The sequence below is a fragment of the Sciurus carolinensis genome, chromosome 5 (genome assembly GCF_902686445.1).
Source record: "Sciurus carolinensis chromosome 5, mSciCar1.2, whole genome shotgun sequence".
In the NCBI taxonomy this organism is placed as follows: Eukaryota; Metazoa; Chordata; class Mammalia; order Rodentia; family Sciuridae; genus Sciurus; species Sciurus carolinensis.
This window is the reverse complement of record NC_062217.1, coordinates 141,970,430-141,993,356: the sequence shown is the minus strand read 5'-3', so window position 1 is coordinate 141,993,356 and position 22,927 is coordinate 141,970,430. Positions and strand designations below refer to the sequence as shown.

The following is a 22,927-nucleotide window of genomic DNA, read 5'->3' as shown; positions in this document are numbered from 1 at the left end:
TGACAACTAAAAAAATTTTTTTAAAATGTTTAACTTGAATCTAATCATGAAAAAAATCATAATACCATTTAAATTTCATTTTTAGTTGTAGATGGACACAATACCTTTATTTTATTTATTTTTATATGGTGCTGAGGATCGAATCCAGTGCCTCAAGCATGCAAGGTAAGTGCTCCACCACTGAGTCACAACTCCAGCCCTGCATGCATGTTTAAAAAGAAATATAAGATGTTTGGTGCCAAAAATTAAAACCTTTATAGTTAAACTTTATATGAAAAATACTGAATGTCAACTTAAACATGTGCACAAAGGATACACCCTTTTAAATACCTGAGGGAAGACCGTTTAAAAATTCTTTATTCAAATTACACTTTCTCCATAAGGACTATCTCACCACCATTTTTTTTAGTTAAAATCTTTTTTATTTTTGCAGACTGCATTTTGATTCATTGAACACAAATGGGGTACAACTTTTCACTTCTATGGTTGTACACAATACAGATTTACACCATTCATGTAATCATACATTTACATAGAGTAATACTGTTTCATTCTACTTTCTCTCCCCCACCCACTTTCACCCCATTTTCCTCTACACCATCCAAAGTTCCTTCATTCTTCTCTTCCCCCTGTCACCCTTCCTTGTTATATATTGTCATGCACTTATCAGAGAAAACATTTGGTCTTTGGTTTTTTGGGCTTAGCCTATTTCACTTAGCATTATATTTTCCGACTTTATCCGTCTACCAGCAAATGCCATAATTCTATTCTTCTTTATGGCTGAGTAATATTCCATAGTGTATATATACCACAGTTTCTTTATCCATTCGTCAATTGATGAGCATCTAGGTTGGTTCCAAAATCTAGCTATTGTGAATTGAGCTGCTATGAACATTGATGTGGCTGCATCACTGTAGTATGCTGATTTTAAGTCCTTTGGGTATAAACTGAGGAGTGGGATAGCTGGGTCAAATGGTCACCACCATTTTTAATACAACCTGCTCCACCCCAAACATGGCAATTCTCCTCATTACCATGCCATACTTTTTCTATAGCTCTCACCACCATTTACTATAACCTGATTTACTTGTTGTTTTTTACTGTCTGTTTCCTCCTAAACTGTAAGCATTATAAGGAGAGTCTTTTGTTCACTAAGGTATCTCAAATGCCTTAGAATGATGCTTAGCATATAGCAATAATAATAAGCATGCAGATATTTGTTGAGTGCATGAATGAACAAACACAAATGAACATGCAACAAAACAAAGTAAGTTGTACCAGACAGCCACCTTAGAGGGAGGTCCCTAAAGTTCTTTTATTTTAAGACAAAGGTGAGAAGATGAAGGTTTCATACCTTCTAGTTAAATGTGGCTACTGAACACTCACATTTTCTTTGTTCCCTCCTAAAATTCAAGTAAAATAACAATAAAGAAAAAAATGAGTATTAACTTAAGAGAACAAAGAAAATGGAAAAGGATATGAACAGTATATAAAAGATGTCAATAGCATTTTATAAACTTTAATTTAAATAAAGGGAGATGTTGAAAGTAAAAGATCTGTAGAAGAGGATGTCAATAATCAGTGAAACAATTCGGCCACAAAATGCTGTAAGACTCAGGAAATGAAATTATTAGATACCTCTGAAACTGAGTGGTAGGGCTAAAAAATAGGGTAGGTTCTTTTGTCTTGTATGGATAGGTGCCAATTCTTCCCTAAACCTGGCAGAACATAAGAGATTTTATTTTATGGAGAAATAGTGAGAGAAAAGAAGGATAGTGAGAGGGGGGATAAAGGAATCACACTGACAGCAGAAGCATTAAATAAAATTTTACAAAATGAATGCTGAAAATCCCTAGTAGCACTCCCAGAAAGCTGGCAGCCAGTCTTATAAGCTCCTGGCAAGAGAAGGAAAGTTTCTTCTCTAGGTAAGTTGATCAGTCCAAAGAAGACAGAGTCACAGATATTTAATCTGTATCTGTAAATATCTAATGCAACATAAGAAATTTGATAAAAGTATAGATAAAATGTTCATATTCAAAAAAACAGATTGAAACAAATACTTACATAACCAACATCAGGTCTGTAACATGTATATGCCCCTAAGATACTATGTAAAACATCGTGATATGGGCCACCCTTAGGAGAGAAAAATGAAATTTTAAACTATATGAATAATAGTCTCTAAGTTATGAATAATAGTCTCTAAGTTATTTCTCACATGTTAATAAACTATAGCATTTCCTAAGTGACTAGTTTTAGTGTATTAACAATTGTCAAAAATATTCTAAATGCATTCTGCCACGCTATTTTCAAATTATTAATAAAAATATTTAATAATGAATAACAAAAAAGTTAAATATACTCACTTGATGAATGCAAGCTATATAATGTGCAATTTTTTTTTTTTTTTTGCGGTACTGGGGATCGAACTCAGGGCCTTGTGCTTACAAGGCAAGCACTCTACCAGCTGAGCTATCTCCCCAGCCCTACAATGTGCAATTTTAAAGACTTATAGATTTTGTACAATAGGAGTATAATTAATATAGATTATTATTTTTTCTTCTGGCCAGGGCAGGGGTAATTGCTGGAGCCTGAACCCAGGGCCTCACACATGTTAAGCACGTGCTCTAAGACTGAGCTAAATACCCAGCAATTTCATTTTATGTTATACAATATCAACAAAACAAAACCATCAAACTACAACTAAATTAAATTGTATGAATAATTTTACCTTAACAGTAAAAATTTTTATCTCATTTTATTTAATCAATTATATACCCTGTTATAAAACTATTTCTTCCCATTTCAATGGTAAAACTTAAAAACAATTAACCAATTTTTCCTGTAAAAACTAAATATGAAAATAAACTATTCCTATTTCAGAAGCAATTCTGAAAAATTTTAGGTCTTGGGATAAGTTCTTTATATTGTAAAAGTTTACTAGGCAAAAAAATATTAAGAATTCAAATACCTTATAGAGTAAAAAAAAAAAAAATTCACCATAATAAATAGGTATCAAGTACCTATTTACACAAAAGTTATTCATGTGCTTTGCTAACTACAATGTATTTCCATCAGTAGACTAAAATAAAAGAAATTTCTTTAAAAATTTCCTATTAGTTTTGTACTTTTTAAGTAAGGGTCCCAATTTTTCTAATTTTGTCTTTTAAAAAATAATAGCTATGCATTTAGAGAATTTGTACCCTTGGATATTGAAAGACTAAAAAATAATAGTTACAATTTGGTTAGAAACCCTCACCTTCTGAAAGATGTAGAGAGATGGAAATGTACGGGAAATGTCCAACTTAATTAATTCCAGACTGGCCTCTCGGTCAGCAACAGAAACACCTGTATTTACCAAGTAGATAAAATTTCAATGATCACTTGGCTGTAACAAGTTCAATTTTGTAAACACAGAATGATCACACAGCATATGTGTTACTTAAGGAAAGTTAAAAGTGGAATCATCAAGAAAGTTCAAGAAATGTCATATAACTTTTGCTAGAACTTAAAGTCTAATCTGAAGAAAAATATCTACACATTTATCAGAAAAATATATGGTGAAAGAACTCTGCTTCTAGTTTTTACAAAATCTAAGGGCAGGATATCATTCAAATGGTAATTACTAGGAAAAAAATATAAATGTCACATTTAAAAAATTACCATGAGAGCTGATAGAGGTCTAGAGGAGGGGAGGAGCCTTTTCTATGGAAATGGACATCAGTGGTCATTTTTTCTTCCTAGACTAGGGAACTTTTGCTGAATGCAGGCAGTCAGTTTTGAGAGTAAAATGAAATCACCCAAAGTCACATGGTCCTTGGGAGAGCATCTCACTGGAGGGATAAGCCTATAATTAAAATAGGACAGTTTTTCCCATCAAGTAATCTGAAACCTGAGATGAACTAAATCTATTGAAAGCTGCAATTCTGCCCCAACCTAGATTAATTACTAATTGAATTAAGGTGATAAATCCCTAATCCAACAATACAAAAGGAACGAGCCTGCTTTCTCTTCAAGGGAAACACCAGTTTCATTTTCTGCATTCTTCTTATATACGGTATCTGGCCTACAATTAAAACTTTTAAGATATGCAAGGAAGCAGGAAAATAGGACTTATAATCAAAGAGGGAAACCAGCCAACAGAAGCATAACAATAGATAATCCAATGTTGGAATTAACAGACAAGAATGTGATCTGTTATAAATATGTTAGAGAAAATAGGGAAAAGATGGGATAAAATATGGAATGGAAAGATGAAGAACTTCAACAAAGAAAAATATATAAAAAGAATAAGTGAACATTCTAGAATTACAAATATACCACCTAAAATTAAAACTTTGGACAGATTAAATAATATACTAGACAGAAGAAAGGATTAGTAAACTTGATTATAGATTAATAAAAATAATTCAAACTGAAACAGAAAGAGAAAAAATATTTTAAAGTGTAAGAGCTTGTTAAATGGTCTGCCATAGATATAACTGAAGTACTAGAAGGAGAACAAGAGAGATGGAGCTAAAGTAATATTTGAAAAGATAATGGCCAAAGAGTTAAATAACAACTCTAAGTTATAAATACTCAGGAAATAAGAAGACAGTAATTTAAATAGAACACTACTTCTGATTTATATTTTAAACTTTTCCTATTTCAGGGAAAATTTTTTAAGTCTTGGGATAAAATTTCTATTTTAATAGTTTACTAAGCAAAAATATTAAGAATTCAAATATATTATAGAATAAAAAATTCAATTTCTACTGATGTGTAACTTTATTTACTTATAACAAAATGTCTCAGAAGTTAGTGTCTTATTTTAATTCTTATAATTTGGATGCTTCATAACAGTTTAAAAAGAATAATGAAGCAGTTGAAGTCCTACCAGTCTAAAATTCTTACATCCTTACCGTTCTTGTACTTTTCCCCACAAGTAACTGTCATAGCAAACAGGACTTAGGATAATACTTACATAAACCTAGAAATCAAGTCTTCTCGAATCTGATTTAGTAAAATTTCCCCACCCTAATGTTCCTTTTTTTCTTTTTCTTTTTCTTTTTTTTTTTTTTTGCGGTACTGGGGATCGAACTCAGGACCTTGTGCTTCCCTCTACCAGCAGAGCTATCTCACTAGCCCTAATGTTCACTTTTTTAAAACAGAAAAAAATTTAATATCCTAGGAAAACCACTATAAGATAGGTACCATTTCTCTCCAAAACTGTGTTCATTTTTAGTTTTACTTACAGGCAAGAGAAAAGGGTTTGCTTTCTATGAAGTAAAATAAATATATAAAAGTGAATGACAGAAAAATCGCTCCCCATTACGAAAACACAATAGATGGTTAAGTAAATTTACCTAAACTCAATAAACTATAGTGAGAAAGAAAATTCTCTTGTTTTTTTCCAAAATGATCAGGGGAAAAAATTGATAGAAGGCTATGGGTAAATTAAATGAACAAAGAATAAGGCACAATAAGAATTATAAATATTAGGGAATAAGTGAAAGTCAGTGGATGGGAAAAGAAAAGAGGTCACAGTGAGGTATGAAGAACCTCTATCGTTAAGTAAGAGCTTGGCCTTAAAACTACTTCATACCATTAGCCTTAACTGCTATGATTTAAATCCTGGGCTTTGGAGTACAACAAATCTGGTTTATATCCCAGATTCTCTGCTTACAAGTTATTTAACTTCTCTAAGCCTCAGTTTTCTCTTGTATAATTCAGAATAATATCTATGAAAAAGGTTACTAAGATTCAATGAGATAATGTATGTAAAGCGTTACCACAAATCCTGGAACATGGTATAAAATCACTCTATTATCTTCAGTAACTAGATTTTCATCCTGAAATTATTATTAAAAACAAAAAATCACACCTTCTGTATCATTTTCTGAATTTGTTTCACTGAAGCTTTTCCACCGTTCTTTCGCTCTTGAAAGGAAGATTTCATAAAGTTCTGGGGAAAAAAATTATAAGTAGTAAGAAAGGAATAAACTCACATTTTTATTTTCATTCTTTACCTATTAAAGGTTAGGTCTCCCTGGTGTAGCGGGTATCAAAAAAAAAAATAGTACTTAAAGAACTTGTTTCTACTCAAACTAATTATACAACCAGAAAGACAGCAAATAGACATGCTGGTCCAAGTATGAGGCAGGAGGAATGTCATTTTGCTCAAGGAATGTCATTCTGGAACAGCAGAAGCATAATTTTTGGAGTCAGTCAGATTCATATTTCAACCCTGCCACTTACTACCTGTGGGACTTCAAAAAAGTTACTTAACCACTCTGGAACTTGGCTTTCTTCATCTGTAAACTGGAGAAAAATAACATCTACTCACAGGTTTACTGATGATTAAACAATATATTTTATGTAAAGCTCCTGGCACTTTATAGATCCTCAATAAATGTTAGTTCTTGCTTTCTTCCTCTTCTTAAATTGGTTTCTCTATTATTATATTGCTATCTAAAGTTACCTGTACTTCATGTGGAATTGGTCTAAAGGTCTACATACAAAAATTTCTGTCCCTATCTTTATACTTTATGTGTCCTATCAATCACTTTTGAAATACCATTATGATTCCACATACAGACTCATAAAATCTCAGGAACAGAAAAATTGAAACACTTTTCTCAACTCTCAAATCTTGTCTTTACTTACTAAACTTTGCAGATATTTGAAACTAAATAGAAATAGGAAATTTCAGTGATAGAGAAAAAAGTATTTCTTGCCCACCAACAACATTTATGGATTGTCCAAAACACCAAGAACATTTTTTTTTTTTTTTTTGGCAGTGCTGGGGATTGAACCCAGGGCCTCATGCTTGCAAGGCAAGCACTCTACTGGCTGAGTTATCTCCCCAGCCCCCAAGAACATTTTTTACTTAAATTAATATTTGTTTTCTTGGCAGTACTGAGGATTGAACCCAGGGCCTTGTGCATAATAGGCAAGCACTCTACCACTGAGTTACATTCCCAGTTCTTTTATTTTGAGACAAAGTCTTGCTAAGTTGCCCAGGTTGGCCTCAAACCTGTGATCCTCCTGCCTTAACCTGAATAGTTGGGATTACAGGCATGCATCACTGTGCCCGGTTTAAATTAATTATTTTTTAAAATTTATTTATTTTGAAAGTTAAAACATGGACATGATTTCTAAAATATATAAACATTACAAAATAAAACAGAGTAAAAACTCAATTTCCTTCTCTCAGATATAACTGTGGTTACCACAGCTCCCATAAACCTTTCAAAGATGAAAATATGCGTGTGAAAGTATATACCTAGATAGCCTCCTTTAAAAAAGAGAAACAGCAACAAAGTAGCAACAGATTACATGCATTGATCTGTATCCTACTTTATTAGAAATTGTCCCATGTTAGTAGATACGTTTTTTTTTTTTTTTTCTAAAAACACAGCAGTCCAAAGTTTGACTATACCAAAACATGGATTCTTAAATTGCCAAGACTCCAGATCATTATACAATAACTGACTATATATACGTAAAACAGACTCTAGATACTTTAATTTTTTCTCTTTTCTATTCACTTTTCATTAGTATTAATGGTTTTGAAAGAAATTTAAAAGGAAAAAATCAAACTTAAAATTTCTATTACTTGTGTTCAATCCCATGAATAATTTGGGGAGAAGTAGTATATATAATTTTAAAGTATATGTATATTTGGGGTTATCAGTCATCAAATGTAACTCCATACTTTTTTTTTTTTTCCTTTTCTTTTTGGTGCTAGGGACTGAACCCAGGATCTTGTACATGCTAGTTCACACTTTTTTTTTTTTTTTTTTTTTCATTTCCAACTAGTTCTAAGTGAGGTTACTTATATTATTCTACCCAAATTTTAAAACTGCTTTGGAAGAAGAAAGGCTCAACAGACAAACTCATCACTTTTGGAAGTCATGAAATTTATCCAGTAATAAAAATGCAGTGATTCATCCCAAAATATCAAAGGCTATCTCTCCAAGGAAGATTTTTACAGTGCCTATCTCTAATAAGAGTTAATTGCATCTCAGTTTAATTCCATGCCTGGCTCCCCTGATTTTATTTTTGAATCAACAAAGAGAGAGCTTGAAGCAGGCCTAAGGATGGTACTTTACACGTCCTAACAACACTTTGATTTCAGTGCACATTTTGCTTTCTGATTTTGTAATGATGATACACATACTCTCAGGCAAGAGAAGAGCACTTTCACTAAAAACAATCCTTTGTGATAGTTGATGGGATCTTATCCTCATTTTACAGATGAAGAAAACTAAGACTTCTAGATGTTAAGTAATTTGCCCAAGGTCACAAATCTAATATATACAGTGGAACCAAGATCTGAATCACATTTGACTGACTTTAGAGCCATTACTCTTTGCCACTGCTCTCTAGTGGTCATAAATTTCATGAATTTAAAACAAATACAACAAGTAAAGCATCAAATCATTACAGCCATTCTGAAGTAAACAAGACTATCAAAAAATGATTTTACTTCAGTCAAAACTTAGCATCCACACCATAATGAAAAAGAAGAGAATGAATTCCCCACTCCATTTCTAAATACACAAATGTTTGGTAGAGAAGACCTAAAATTTTGTTGAAAATAAATGACTTATGTTACAAAACTTTATAAGTTCAAACATAAAAAGAACTTTTTGATTACAGTGTCACAAAAGGTTAACACCTATTTAACCAACATTGTAATGTCTAAATTATCAAGCTTTCCCACATTCTAAAACCAAAGTTATCAACAACAAAAAAGAAAACTGTAAACAAAGCAAAATAGAAGTTCATATTACCACTAATCAAGACTTTTTAAATCTAAAACTTCTGACTATAATGTAAAAACATTTCCTTTTAATCTTTCAAGCATAAAAAGCAAAATAAATCTTTATTTGAAGAGAACTGCTATATAATACAAAATCTAACCTTTCTTAAGGTTAAAAGTTTTAATACTTCTAAACTCATTATGTCCTATAGTCCTACATACAGGACACCTATAATGACCTCTAAAAATGTATAGGACACCTATAAAATAGTTCAATTTAGGTTCTATAGTTGACCTATACAGAAGATGACAGAACACAATGGGCTAAACTCTATTTCTTTTTAAAAGTTCTTTAAAGTAACATGTTATTACAAGGACACTTGTGAAAATCAATTTTTCTTGGTGAAAATCAATTTTTAAAATTGTAAATAATTATGATATCCAAAGTTGGTGTTGCTTTTAAAATTAAGATAAACATTTAATTTTTGCTACAATTCTGTCAAATTATACATAATGCTGATTGTGGCAATGAACATCCTTGCAGAAAAGCTCCTATTCCAGTCCTGCTCACATCCCCAGAATAAATTCTTAGAACTGAAACAAATATGTCAAAGGTTATGTTTTTGTAGACTTTGGGCAATATTTCTAAATTATTTTCAGTCATATCCCATATGTTTAATCCTTTAATTCCTTAATTTGAGGGATGAAAAACAATACTTTGATATTCTTTGTTTGGTACTGGGGATTGAAGTTACATTCCCATCCTTTTTAATTTTTTTTTTTTTTTTTTTTTTTTTTTTTTTTTTTTTTTTGAGACAGGGTCTGGCTAAATTGCTGAGGCTGACCTGGAATACAATCCTCCTGCCTCAGCCTCCCAAGTAGCTGAGATTACTGACGTCTGCTACCATGCCTGGCTTTGATGTTGTTTTAACAATACACCTGTGATTTGTTTTCACATATATCTTTGATTTGGCTAGCACAATGAAAACAAATAAATTATACTACAGTCAAGCTGTGGACTACAACACAGCTATAGTACATATGAGGTAGACTTTAATGTACTGGCATGGGGTGTTCAAGATAAACTAGTGTAAAAAACCATAGATAATCTTATGGCATGAACTCCTTTTTGTGGAAAAATAAGGAAAAAAGAAAAACCTTAACAATGATCACACGCAGATGCATACTTTATGCATGTGGAAAAAAGATCTAGAAGATCGTATATCAAATTGTTAATAGTGCTTATAACAGAATCAAGAATAAGAGAGTTTGGACTGAAGATACTTAAAGTCTGAATTTTATTACTGCCTGCATTTTTTTCTTTCTTTCTTTTTTTTTGGGGGGGAAGGGGGTGATATGTACTGGGGATTGAACCCAAGCACCCTTTACCACTGAGCTGCATCCCCAATCCTTTTTATTTTGAGACAGGGTCTTGTTAAGTTGTATAGGGCTCTGCTAAGTTGCTAAAGTTGGCCTCAAATTTGTAATCCTCCTGCCTCAGCCTCTTGAGTAGCTGGAATTACAGGCATGGGCAACCACATCTGACACATACATTTTTTTTTTCAATAAATACAAAAAGAAAAACTTCAAAAGTTACAGTAACAATATATTATCTTTATTAAGAGACCCTAAATCTTTCTGTAGTGTTAATTGTCTAGCATTAACATTTTCACTCAGACCTATTTAGCACCTTTTTTGTTATTTTTCTATTTGATAGCATCATAATTCTAGCTACAGTTTTTTTTTTTTTTAATTCATAAAACTACTCTACATGTTACTACTATCTATCAAGGTTTTAAGAAACTTAAGAAAATAAGACAACTTGAGTATCCTTACTTTTTCTTATTTTTGAACTTCAAAATTTTTAAATAATAAAAAACAACTCCAAAAGGACTGATATGGATAGAGAAGTAGGAAGACATCTGTAGCCTTTCCCCCATATCTGCTTTTGAATAAAGGGGAAGCCTTTGCACATTTAGACTATTTTCTCTTTCCTTGCTTATATGTATTCACTCACTGCTACACAGAATATTAGAAGTTTTTGAAATTACCTAAATTTATGATATTTGGATGTCAAGAATATTATTAATAGTTGTACACTAAAGGAAAAACCGCAACCTTATTTATATAATAAGAAATGTAGTAAATTATCATATCGTACAAAGCTTGTAGGGAATGAAACATGCTCTTACAATGACATTTAATTTATGGTCCTGTCTTTTTTAAACGTAGTAATTTGCTAGTAATAAAGCTAGTAATTTGCTGCATAACTCTGGAAATGACTATTTGTATGTGTGGGAATAACTGAACATAGAATACAAACCAGGAGTGATATTTAGTTCATTTCCTACAGCTAGACTCCAAACTTTCCCACGAACACTAGGGGGCAATCCCTGCCACCACAATTCTCGAACTCTTCTTGTACTACGCCTAGAATTAAAGGAGGAGAAAAAAGGAGAAAGTTACTTTTTATACCAAAAATACTAGTTGCATGATGGTTTACCTATGGCCAAGTGACCAGATGATTTTAAAGAATATAGAGAATTAAATACGTAATGCATTCTTTCCTCTACGTTTTATGCTTACAGACAACAGAAGTCTACAAAATATACATTACCTCAAAGATGGACAATATTAATTTGAAGAGAACTGATATGGATAGAGAAGTAGAAGGACATCTGTAGCCTTTCCCCCATATCTGCTTTTGAGTAAAGGGGAAGCCTTTGCACATTTAGACTATTTTCTCTTTCCTTGCTTATATGTATTCACAGATACCACTTAAACTAAAGATACATTAAGAGAATCAGAAATATGTGGACAATTATAAACACCAGGATAAGAGAGACATAATATGTGTTGCTAATCCAGAACCAAAAACAAAATCATAAAGAATCTATTATGGGTAAGGCCCTAGTTTTTGAGGGGCAGTAGTCTGCTGAAAGAGTGTAGGCTTTACAGTCAGGTTGACGTGAGTTGAAATCTAGTACAGCTATTCACTAAACCTTGGGCAAATCACTTAACCAGTCTAAATTTGAGCTTTCCTATAAGATAAATGTGAGCAAAAATACAAATACCTCATAAAACTACTGAGAATTACATGTCATTACTTGTATAAAAGCATAACATAACACAGTAGTCCCCTCACTTCTCTTCAGGGGATACAGTCCAAAATTCCTAGTGAAAGCCTGAAATTTCAGACAATGCAGAACTCAATGTATACCATGTTTTTTTTTCTATACATACATACCTATGATAAAACTGAACTTATAAATTAGACACATAAGACATTAACAACAATAATAAAATTTAACAATTCTAACAAAATACTAAAATAAAAATTACACTGATGTAGTTTTTCTCTCTCAAAAAAATCTGTGGTTCTTTTACCTTTTCAACTAAATGAAGTACTTTAAGTATCTCTTAAATTCATGTCTGAATTGCAGGCATCCCTACTTTTGCATGTAAGGTCATTAATAAGTAAAAGAAGGATTATTTGAACATAAGCACTGCAATACCACGACAGCAGTTCTGATAACCAAAATGCTATTAAGTGACTAATGGGCAGATACTATATATAGCATGGATACACAGTATAGATATGTTAGGTAAAGGGATGATTTACAACCAGGGCAGAGTGGGATGGCACAAGATTTTATCACACTTCTCAGAATGCTGCATGATCTGAAACTTGTGAATTGTTTATTTTTGGAATTTTCCATTTAGTATCTTCAGACCTTGGCTGAACACAAGGTAACTGAAATTGCAGAGAGAGAAATGGTGGATAAAGGGAGATTACTGAATGTCTTACACTGTTAATATTCAACTAATTGTCAATGTATGTCCTAGACTAGGCACTGCAAAAGATATCCCATACCCTTCAGTCCAGAGGGAAGATAAGGCATATAAAAAATTATCAAAAAATAAAAGGCAAAATAAGGCAGGAAGTATGATGATGAGACATTTATAGAGGGTAAAGATTATATATAATACATTTCCCTAATTGTCAAAGAGGCATTTAAAAAACACTTTAATACTTAATACTTGATAAATGAATGAATATGTTTAATTTGTTCTAAAACCTGCTATCATATCAATAATGCATCTTACAATTAATGGTATGTTAGAATTAAGAAAATTTGGTAAATAAGGAGACTAAAAGTTTCATGAATCAACATTTTTTAGATGAGTCTCAGGGAAGAGGAAAGATTTTGATAGGTACAGAAGATGGCTAATAAGAGAAATACGTATTAGAAACTGAGGGATTTATAAAGGCAAAGACACAGCATAGAGATTTTCAGACATTGGCTAGTGGTATAATTGAGCCCAAAGCATAAGATTACATGCTAGAAAGTAATAAAAATACAGAAATGGGAAGATGAGATGTTTGGAGATAAACTAAAATTCAGGAAAAGTATGCTTACTTACATTACTTCCCAATTGGGCAGTATTTCATTGATCCAAATTACCATTGCACTTGCAATATTTTCTTCCTGTTTAAACCGTTCTTTCATTATTCTTTTTCTTTTATATGCTTCTTTAATTTCTGTTTTAAACAAGTAAGAATTACTTCAGTGCAAATGAGTTAGATCAAAACCCCCTTCTTCTAACTAACTATATATATAAAAAAAAAGGTTTTCTCAAAAAGAATCTTCTGATGGTAGAGAAGAAGAAAGGAAAAGGAGGAAAAAAAATGGTCTTGATTTACACAATTTTAAAATAACATTCTACTCTATAAAAGTAAATGGAATAAAGGTCATAAAAATCATTCCCATAAATTGCTATAGCACATATTTATATTTTTACCTAATGTACAAAGTAAAATCCATCATGAATTAACTATGTAAAATATAAATAACTGTGAGCAGCTAACCAATATTCATTTTTCACATAGGGGTTTATGAATCTCTTAATAATAAACCACATTACATTAAAAATCACTTTGCCAAGTTCAAGAATAAAAATTTTTAAAGGGCTAGAACAGCTGTGTGTGGTGGCACATGCCTGTAATCCCAGACTCGGAAGGCTGAGGAGGAGGATCACAAGTTTCAGGCCAACCTCAGCAACTTAGACCCAATTTCAAAAAAAAAAGGTAATGGTAGAACAGCTTTGAGTTCACTCCCAGTTTAAAGAAAAAGATAACAGTATCCGTGAGGTTTACCACCCTCAGTCTTAAAATTCTCTATATAATCCCATCACTTATGCTGTAAACTTGCAAATTCTAATAAAATTAATTAATTAATTAAAAAATAAAAAAGAGCTGGAAAAATGGTTTTGGTAGCACTATTAGTATATGAGCCCTTTTTGGTATGGTGTTTTAATTAGAATGAAATAAAAAAACGCCCACCATCACAAACATAAAAACCGCTCGTGTCTGGAAATCAGAGGTTGATTTCAGAAAAAAAAATGTAGAGAGAAAGAAATTGTAAGTCAAAAGTGATAAATAATTTTAGAACCAGTGAGGACTTCAGAGATCAGATAGCCAAACTATTTTCAAACTATTTCATATATACCTCAGAAACTATCTTGAGGGGCAAGAAGGAGGCCAAGTAAGTAGCTCTACTTTCTTTTATTTGTCTAATGTATTTAGATTCTATATATAAAATATTCCACTGCTTTAAAAGAAGAATGTTGGCCAGGGGATGTAGTTCAGTAGTATAGTGCTTGTCTAGCATACATGAGGTCCCGTGTTCAATCCCAATACTGCCAAAAAAGTATTAAAGGGAGGTTTGAAACACCTGATCTGGTCAACCTCCTCCCATATTCTCTACAGATAAGGAAACAAACATTAGGCCAGTCAGGTAGGATCAAATAGGATTAGAGTTGTGGCCTTCTGATTTCCCAATTTATTATCATTTCTTTCATAAGTTTTTAGGATCATCAACTTATCAATAACTGTCTTAAATATTAATCGAATAATAAAGTTAATGTTAGAAGCCAGTAAAATCTCACTGGGTATATTAGAAATAATTCAAATTCTGTATAATAAAATAAAATCAATTAATGTTATTGGGGGGTAGTAGGGATTGAACCCAGAGGCACTTTATCACTGAGCCCCAGATCTTTTTATTTTGAGACAGGGTCTCGCTAAGTTGCTAAAGCTGGCCTCCAACTTGTGATCCTTCTGCCTCAGTCCCCTAAGTCATCAGGATTATAAGCTTGAACCACCTTGTCTTATGTAGGCATTTTAGAAAGATATAATTGACCTTATATATCCTGTTTACTCTAATAATAAAGAAGCAACTTCATTTCCAAAATATAACAAAACCCAGAACTGTATATTGTTGTAATATCCCATTCACGCAAATCAAAGGAAAAAAAAATCAGTTGTTAATATAGTTCTAAAAAATATGTTAGCTGTTTAGTATTTTCTTAAAATACATATCTATCCTGAACTAACAATGGTCAGTATATAAATATTGTTAAAGTATCTTTATATTACTCTTTTTGGACTGGAAAGGAAAATGGAAAAATAAATGTCAGTTTATATTCATGAAATAACATTTTTTTTTTTTTATTGGTATGGGGGATTGAACCCAGGGCACTTAACCACTGGACCACATCCCCAGTCATTTTTATATTTCATTTAAGAGCCAGGGTCTTGCTGAGTGGCTCAGGGCCTCAATAAGTTGGTGAGGCTGGTTTGAACTTGGGATCCTCCTGCCTCAGCCTACTGAACTGCTGGGATTACAGTCCTGAGCTACCACGCCCGGCAAAATGACAAAATTAGAAACTGAAGAGACTTTATAAGTCACAAAAGCAAATTATATTCTCATAGTCACTTAAGTTATACTAAAATGTTAAGGCTATTAAATATCAAAAATCCTAACACTGTAAAAAAACTGTGTAAAAACGAAATGAGTAAATTCATGAATATGTTCATTTATAAATTAAGATAGTAATAGTCCAAGTTTTATGACTGCAATTTCAACATACAGACAGTCTGTTATCTTTCTCCTCTTGTTAGTTTTGTAGAAGTTCTTGCACAAAAATTATGCTCCTGGTACGACAACTTATCCCTCTTTAAAAACAAACCTAATTATAAAAGTAGTAGAGAAAAATAAGAATTCAGTATCACCTTGAAGACAGATTTGACAAATTTCACTATCAATCTTCCTATCAAAATTAACTTGTTAAAATCAGTAAATTATACCATTTAAATTTTATACCTCGTTTTTTAGCCTCAGCCACCATCTCATCATATTCTTGTCGGTGACGTAAAGCTTCTTCCACAGATTTAGCAGGAAGATTTCTGGGGGGAAAAAATTACTTAAATCAAGCCATTTTTTCATTTTTTTTTTTTGTTTCTGTGGTGCTGGGATCAAATCCAGGGCTTCACACATGCTAGGCAAGCACCTCCAGGCCCAAATCAATACCCCTCCCATCACCACTGTTACTAGGTACTGAACCCAGGGCACTGTAGTACTGGGCTATAACCCTAGTCCTTTTTATTTTGAAACAGGGTCTCACCAAGTTGCCCAGGCTGGTCTCAAACTTGCAATCTCCTGCTTCAGCCCTGGACTGCAGGTAGGTGCTACCGCTACCACACCCAGCCCATGACAATTTTTAAAAGCTTAACTCTTTATTTACTTTTCAGAGCCAGATATAAAGAATTTCTAAATTTCACATTTCATACATTAAGAAAGTGAAAGGCTATTAAAGAAGAATAAAATTATGGCATTTGTAAGTAAATGGATCGAGCTGGAAAATACCATGCTAATTGAAATAAGCCAATCCCAAAAAACCAAAGGCTGAATGTTTTCTCTGATAAGTGGAAGCTGATCCATAATAGGTAAGGGGGACCTAGGGAAGAACGGAGGAATTTTGGATTGGGCAGAGGGAGTGAGTGGAGGGGAGGGGGTGTGGAGGTGGGAAGAATGGTGGAATGAGACGGCCATTATTGAACTAATACACATTCATGATTGCATGACTGGTGTGACTCTGTATCATGTACAGTCAGAGAAATGAGAAGTTGTGCTCCATTTGTGTACAATGTGTCAAAATGCATGTCATGTATAACTAATTAGAACAAATTAAAAAAAAAAAAAAAAAAACAGGAAAGGAGCTCTGCATTTTGGAACAAAACCAGAATCCAGGTTCCTAATATTTGTTGTGCATATGTTTCATGGGACTATAAATATTTATATATTTAAACATTTCAGATTTTAGCTAATATTTAAACTCACTAGAGTTTTCATTTTTTAGTCAATTTTTTGAAATATAATTTACAAATTATAAAATGAATAAACATTTTAAGAGTAATCTGATGTGTTTTGACATGTATTTATTTATACAGCCAACACACCAATCAGAATATAGAACATTCCCATCATACTATAAGTTTCCTGATGGCCCCTTTGCACCCAATATTTACTCACATCCCATCTTACAAAACCACATCTCTGATTTCTATCATTATAGATTAGTTTGTTGCCTTTATTAGAATTTCACTTAAGCCCGGTACAATGGTGCATACCTGTAATTCCAGATATGTGAGAGGCTAAAGCAGGAGGATGGTAAGTTTGAGGACAACCTGGGCAACTTAGTGAAACCCTGTCTTAAAATAAAAAATAAAAAAGGCTGGGGGTGTGTGGCTTAGTGGTAAAAGCACCCCTGGGTTTATTCTCCAGTACCAAATTTTTTCATTTAAACTCTTTTGTGTCTGATTTCTTTTGTTCAGCCTATTTTTGAAATTCATCCATGATTTTAGTGAAGTATTTCTTTTAATTGATGAGAAATATTCCATTTATCCATATGAAAGGTCATTTGTGTTGTTTCCAATTTGCGGCCATTATGAATAAAGCTACTACACATATTAATGTCAAATCTTTGTGTGGTCACTTACTTTCATTTCTCTGGAATAAATACCTAGGAATAGAATTCGTGGGTCATATGGTTAAGTGCAGGCATACCTTTCTAATGAACTGCCAAACCTCTTCCAATTTATTAGAGCTTTAGGATGACAGTTTTCTTAAAATTTTGATAATCAATTAATCCTTTATTTATGTTATAGTTTCCATTATCAAATTGATGGTCTCAGTCACTGATTTAGATATACAAAAGTGAAAAAAGAAAAATAATTGTATATCACCATTTACCAAATGTATCATAATAACATCCAACTTTAGGACTCTTTTTTTTCTTTTCAACAAGCTACAGTGAGGAAAGGGCATGACAAATTTTCAAATTTTACATTCTAGCTGTTCCTCTCGAGTTAGTCAGATAATTCAGGTATGTCTCAGCAAGAAGAAATAAAGCTTAAGAATCCTGCTTCAAGTCACAATAGAATAAGAGCAACTGAGTTTACCCTTTTGTCTTAAATAATTTTAAAAACGGCTGGGTGTGATCGTACAAACCTGTAATACTAGCAACTTGGGAGGCTGAGGCAGGAGGATTACAAGTTTGAGATCAGCCTCAGCAACTTAGGCCCTAAGTAGCTTAGTGAGACCCTGTCTCAAAATAAAAAAATAAAAAGGGCTAGGGATTTAACTCAGTGGTAAAACTTACTGGGGTTCAATTCCCAGTACAAAAAATAAATAAGTGGACAAAATATATTAAACAACAGTTTTCAGACAATGGATAACAGGCAACACAAGACAATGACCCTAAAGTTCCTGATCTTACTGCCTGAAGTTTCCAGGTCTCATATTGGTAGAGGAGAATGTAAAAACAGGTCTCATGAGTCCTCCTGAGTTGAGGAGGCAATTGGGAAGTCCAGAATAGCTAGAAATTTCAGATCATAAAACCAGAAGAAGAGAGCTGCAGAAACGTCCTCCCAAGTCTTTAGCTGAGAGTGTGTGTGTGTGTATGTGTGTGTGTGTGTATGTGTGACTACATTATATGGCCAGGGAAAGAACCACCAGAAAGGAATAGTTAGAACATTTTCAAAGATCACATGGGACTAGCCAGAATGGAAAGACCTACTAACAGAGTTATCTGATAGTGTCCTTAGAAAGGCAATGCCTTAGTACTTAGGAGAAATTAGACCTACACTAAAGGCTTTTCTGGAATCACTCTAACAAAGATTAGCTTAAAAGCATTAAGCCAATTTCAAATAACTGCATACCAGACTAAAGCCAAAAGACATACATATACAAAAATACAAAAAGTATAGCATCAGACTATGTAAATCACAATGTTTGGCATAACCAGAGATGTGAAGAAACAGACAAATACAATCAATAGCAACTATCCTATCATATAATGGATGACAGGATTATAACACAAGCATGATGAAACAGTTGTTATATACTATACACACAAGCATACTTACAAGAAAATAAGATCATGAGTATGATGGGAACTCAAGACCCAAATAAAACTTTTTCTTTCTTTTTTTTTTTTTTTTTTTTGCAGTGCTAGGGATCAAATCCAGGATCTCATACATGCTAGGCAAGCACTCAATCACTGAACTTCACCCTCAAACACCAAGCTAAACAATTCTCAAAATAAAATACATACAAAGTAAGACTCACAGCAGATTACACACTGAAGAAAAAAATGGATGAACTTGAAGATACACTAACTTAAAAACTCTATGAAATGATATACATAGAATCACAAAGAGAAGAAGAGAAAGCCTAAATAAGTTGTGAGATGTGGAACAACATCAAGCAGTTAACATGCTTGTCATCTTAGAAGAAAGGAGGGAGAGAGCAAAATAAAAAAAGTTGAAGAAATAAAGGCTAAAAGTTTTCTGAAACTGACAGACTATAAAGATACATTAAGCTCAATAAACCCCAAACAAAAGAAATATGAAAACCACACTAAAAGCATATGATAATGAGATTAAGAAAAATAAAACAGAAGAATGAGAAATAGAAAAAATATTAAAAGTACTTGAAAAAGAATCACTGTCAAGAGACTAGCACTATAAGAAATGTTAAAAGAACCTTCTGGAAGAAGAAAAATGACACCACATGGAAATACAGGAGAGTAAAGAGAGCACAGATAGTCCATGGTATGATCTCGCAACAGAAATTAGCGAAATACAAGTTCTGGTTATTCCTAATCAACCATTTATAAGAAGCAAGGTGCCAGTTGCAGTGGCACGCAGCTGTAATCCCAGTGGCCCAGGAGGTTAAGGTAGGAGGATCTCAAGTTTGAGGACAGCCTCAGCAACTTAGTGAGGCTCTAAGCAATTTAGTGAGAACCTATCTTAAAAAATAAAACAGGCTGGGGATGTAGTTCAGTGATAAAGCACCTCTGGGTTCAATCCCTAGTACTCTCTCCCCCATCCACCCACCCCCAAAAAAAAAAAAAAAAGTGTGTGAGAGAGAGAGAGAGAGAGAGAGAGAAGTAAGGAGTCAGGTGACTGCATGTATAATACTTAACATTGTTTGAAAACTAACAAATATAATAAGATTGGCTGGTTGCTCTTGATATTGCTAGATAAGATGAAAAAAAAAAAAAACAACTCAGGAATTCAAATTCTCAGCTCAAGTACTCGCCACAAAAATGACTAAAAGCATCTATGTATGCTCTGAAGAAGACCCTTATCTTCTGTTAACAGGCTGAGACTGCTGAAAATTAAATTCAGAATCTCATCCTGTGACAGGCTGAATTATAACAACACTGAATTCCCAACTTCACACATTTCCTGTTAAAGTGAGGGTATTGTTTGGGAAAGAATGGGATGATGAAAGTTGGGATGGAGATGTATAGGAAAAGCCTGATGAAGCTGGGGAACTACACCTCTAAATTCTGGTGAGTCTTTTTGCCAGTAGAAGACACCTCTCCACCACAGTAGAAAGGGATCAATCTCTGCATTGACTGAGCAAACTGCAACGACCTTCCCAGAGGCAGTTGACCGCCTCAGGGCCCAATCTTTATCACCCCTCTTTGCTTCTAGACCTAAAAATAGAATTGAACCTAGCAGGCTGCTTAAGGTAAAGTACAAAGTGAGAACCATGAGGAGGTTATATTACATGCTCAAAGAACTATTTGAATTTTCTAATTTATACAGACATGGATATTAAAAGTAGATATTAATAGATAGTAAAAGTATGGAATAATGTAGAAAGAACAAGGGTTAATGTCAAATAAAGTTGCATTAACACAAATTTATTGATAAGAACTAAAGACAGATTCTGTATTTAATGCTGCTGCTCAGGAATTTAGAAAGGGCTCTAACAGTTGTTTTGTGGGTTGGCTAAAATATGGACCAAAAGGTAGCCCACAGTGAGCTGAAAATGCCAGCCTTGGTTTATTATAGATGAAGAATTCCAAAGATTTAGGAATATTGGAATGTTAGAGTGGGTTTCTTATTTAAAATCTACTCACTGGAGTTAAGAACTGTTCAGGAAATGGAACTTTTCAGGTAGTTCTATACTATGTTGGATTTTTTCATTGTGGTTTCATTTTTTTCTTTTTTTGGAAATGCATATTTAAAATACATACAAACTCTTAAAATAGTACACAAATAATAACTAGCCTATTAGGTATTCTAAGTCCTGGTGTCACCTTCTTCTATCATCATATATGCAAAGACCCTATTGTATAGTAGGTGTTCAAAGATTATAACCCAAAGTTGAATGGACCATATAGTAAATATCCTATCAGTCTTTTACAGTTTGAGAAAGAACTTCAGTACAATACTGCTAAGTAACTATATGCTATATAATGAATAAAGCAGAAAAAAAATACATACGTAGAAGGTTTTGGGGTAACCCACTAATTTTGTGGTCATCTGTCTACAGAAGCACATTTTTAAAATAGGATTTTTCAGTCTTAAAAATCAAAGAATGAAAGAATATAATCCATCAAAAAAGTTTTTGGTTTTTTTTTGGGTTGTGGGGAGAGTACTTGCCTAGCATGTGTGAGGCACTGGATTTGAGACTCAGCACCACATATAAATAAATGAATAAAATAAAGGTCTATCAACATCTGAAAATTATTTAAAAAAAAAAAGGTTGGGTACCTCACTCAGCATTCTTGGAACTACAAGAAAAAGATACAGCTTAAATATGATTCTTATCTCTTATAGACATGTAAATTAGTTATTGAGTTAAGACAAGTAACCATAATGAATATCTAAGATATTTGTTAAATACCTGGTACAATCACTTGCTTGCTATGATCACTTTTCAAAAGTATCACATAAAAAACCTATATTTTTGGTCACTTTTTTTATTTGTACCTTCAGAAGTTCTATTTTGTTTGGCACTGGTATATAAAGTAAATTCAGTAAAGAAGCTGGAAGAAAAAAGGAAAAGCTTCACCCACTTTTTTTTTAATGTGCTATAAGCATCAGTGATTTAAGAAACAGAAGAGACACAAGGCTACATAATCAGTTCAATTTTCTTTTCTTCAAGGCTATCTTGATTTTGAAGGAGACTGGAACAGAAACAGGCAAAGGGAAAATAAGATTAACAAAAGGATGAAATTACAGAAATTCCCATATTTGAAATCCTCTAATGAGACTTTATGTAATTTGTCCATCTGTAATGGAGTTTCAACTACAAAAGCTTGTGAAGCCCAAGATTCCAGAATACCCTGAAATTAAAGTCCAAGAAAAGAAAAGGAAGAACCAAATCGCAAACTTCCTTTGCAGTGGAAATGCCTCTTCTCCATATTATCACTCTGGCCTATGGAAAAATAAGCTTGCAATATCAAGTTTGCTGAGGAAGAACTTGTCTCTTTTGCACTAGTCTGACAGATGACTTCATAGCTGAAACAGAGGCATTACCAGAAACTTAGACTCAAAAGCGAGCAAGCTATCCTGCACTCAGAAACAGAAGAAACCTATAAATTACACAGGTCTGTGCTCCAACTTCTCAGTCTGTAACTGGATAGATGTTAGCTGGCCCAAATCTGCTAGCAGGGTATTCTGGAAGAGATAAACTGGAGTTCCACTTAGTATTCAGGTTGTTATCCATCTATTCCTGTCTGGTTTTATCCTCAATAAAGTTGAAGTTTTCCTTTTCTTCTCTGAATATATTTTTCAACTGGTTGAAGACGACGGGATGAGTAATTAAGCACCCTCATATTTCAACATCATGGAAAGATTCTGTTTGTTGGTTTTAGTTATATAAATCACTCCCCCCCCCCCAAAAAAAGTCTTTCATATTTAAAAAGATAAACAAAATAATTAATCACAGCATCTTAGAGTTGAGTGAAATAGTGATCAAATTCAATTCCCAGATGGGCAAGCACAGAAAAAAAAGTTACACTATTTATTATCAT

General features: G+C 33.0%; 1 protein-coding gene across 1 annotated transcript in view; it reads right to left on the bottom strand.

The window, feature by feature from the left end:
* The window catches only part of Tbc1d12 (TBC1 domain family member 12), an 82,604-nt gene that overhangs the window by 10,517 nt on the left and 49,160 nt on the right, over positions 1–22,927 (bottom strand). Inside the window, exons 4-9 of the mRNA XM_047552881.1 lie at positions 15,913–15,995; positions 13,172–13,289; positions 11,070–11,176; positions 5,864–5,944; positions 3,260–3,348; positions 2,065–2,136 (exon numbers count right to left, since the gene is read on the bottom strand). Of these exons, the coding sequence (XP_047408837.1) occupies positions 2,065–2,136; positions 3,260–3,348; positions 5,864–5,944; positions 11,070–11,176; positions 13,172–13,289; positions 15,913–15,995 (550 nt within the window). The remainder of the gene's footprint in view (positions 1–2,064; positions 2,137–3,259; positions 3,349–5,863; positions 5,945–11,069; positions 11,177–13,171; positions 13,290–15,912; positions 15,996–22,927) is intronic.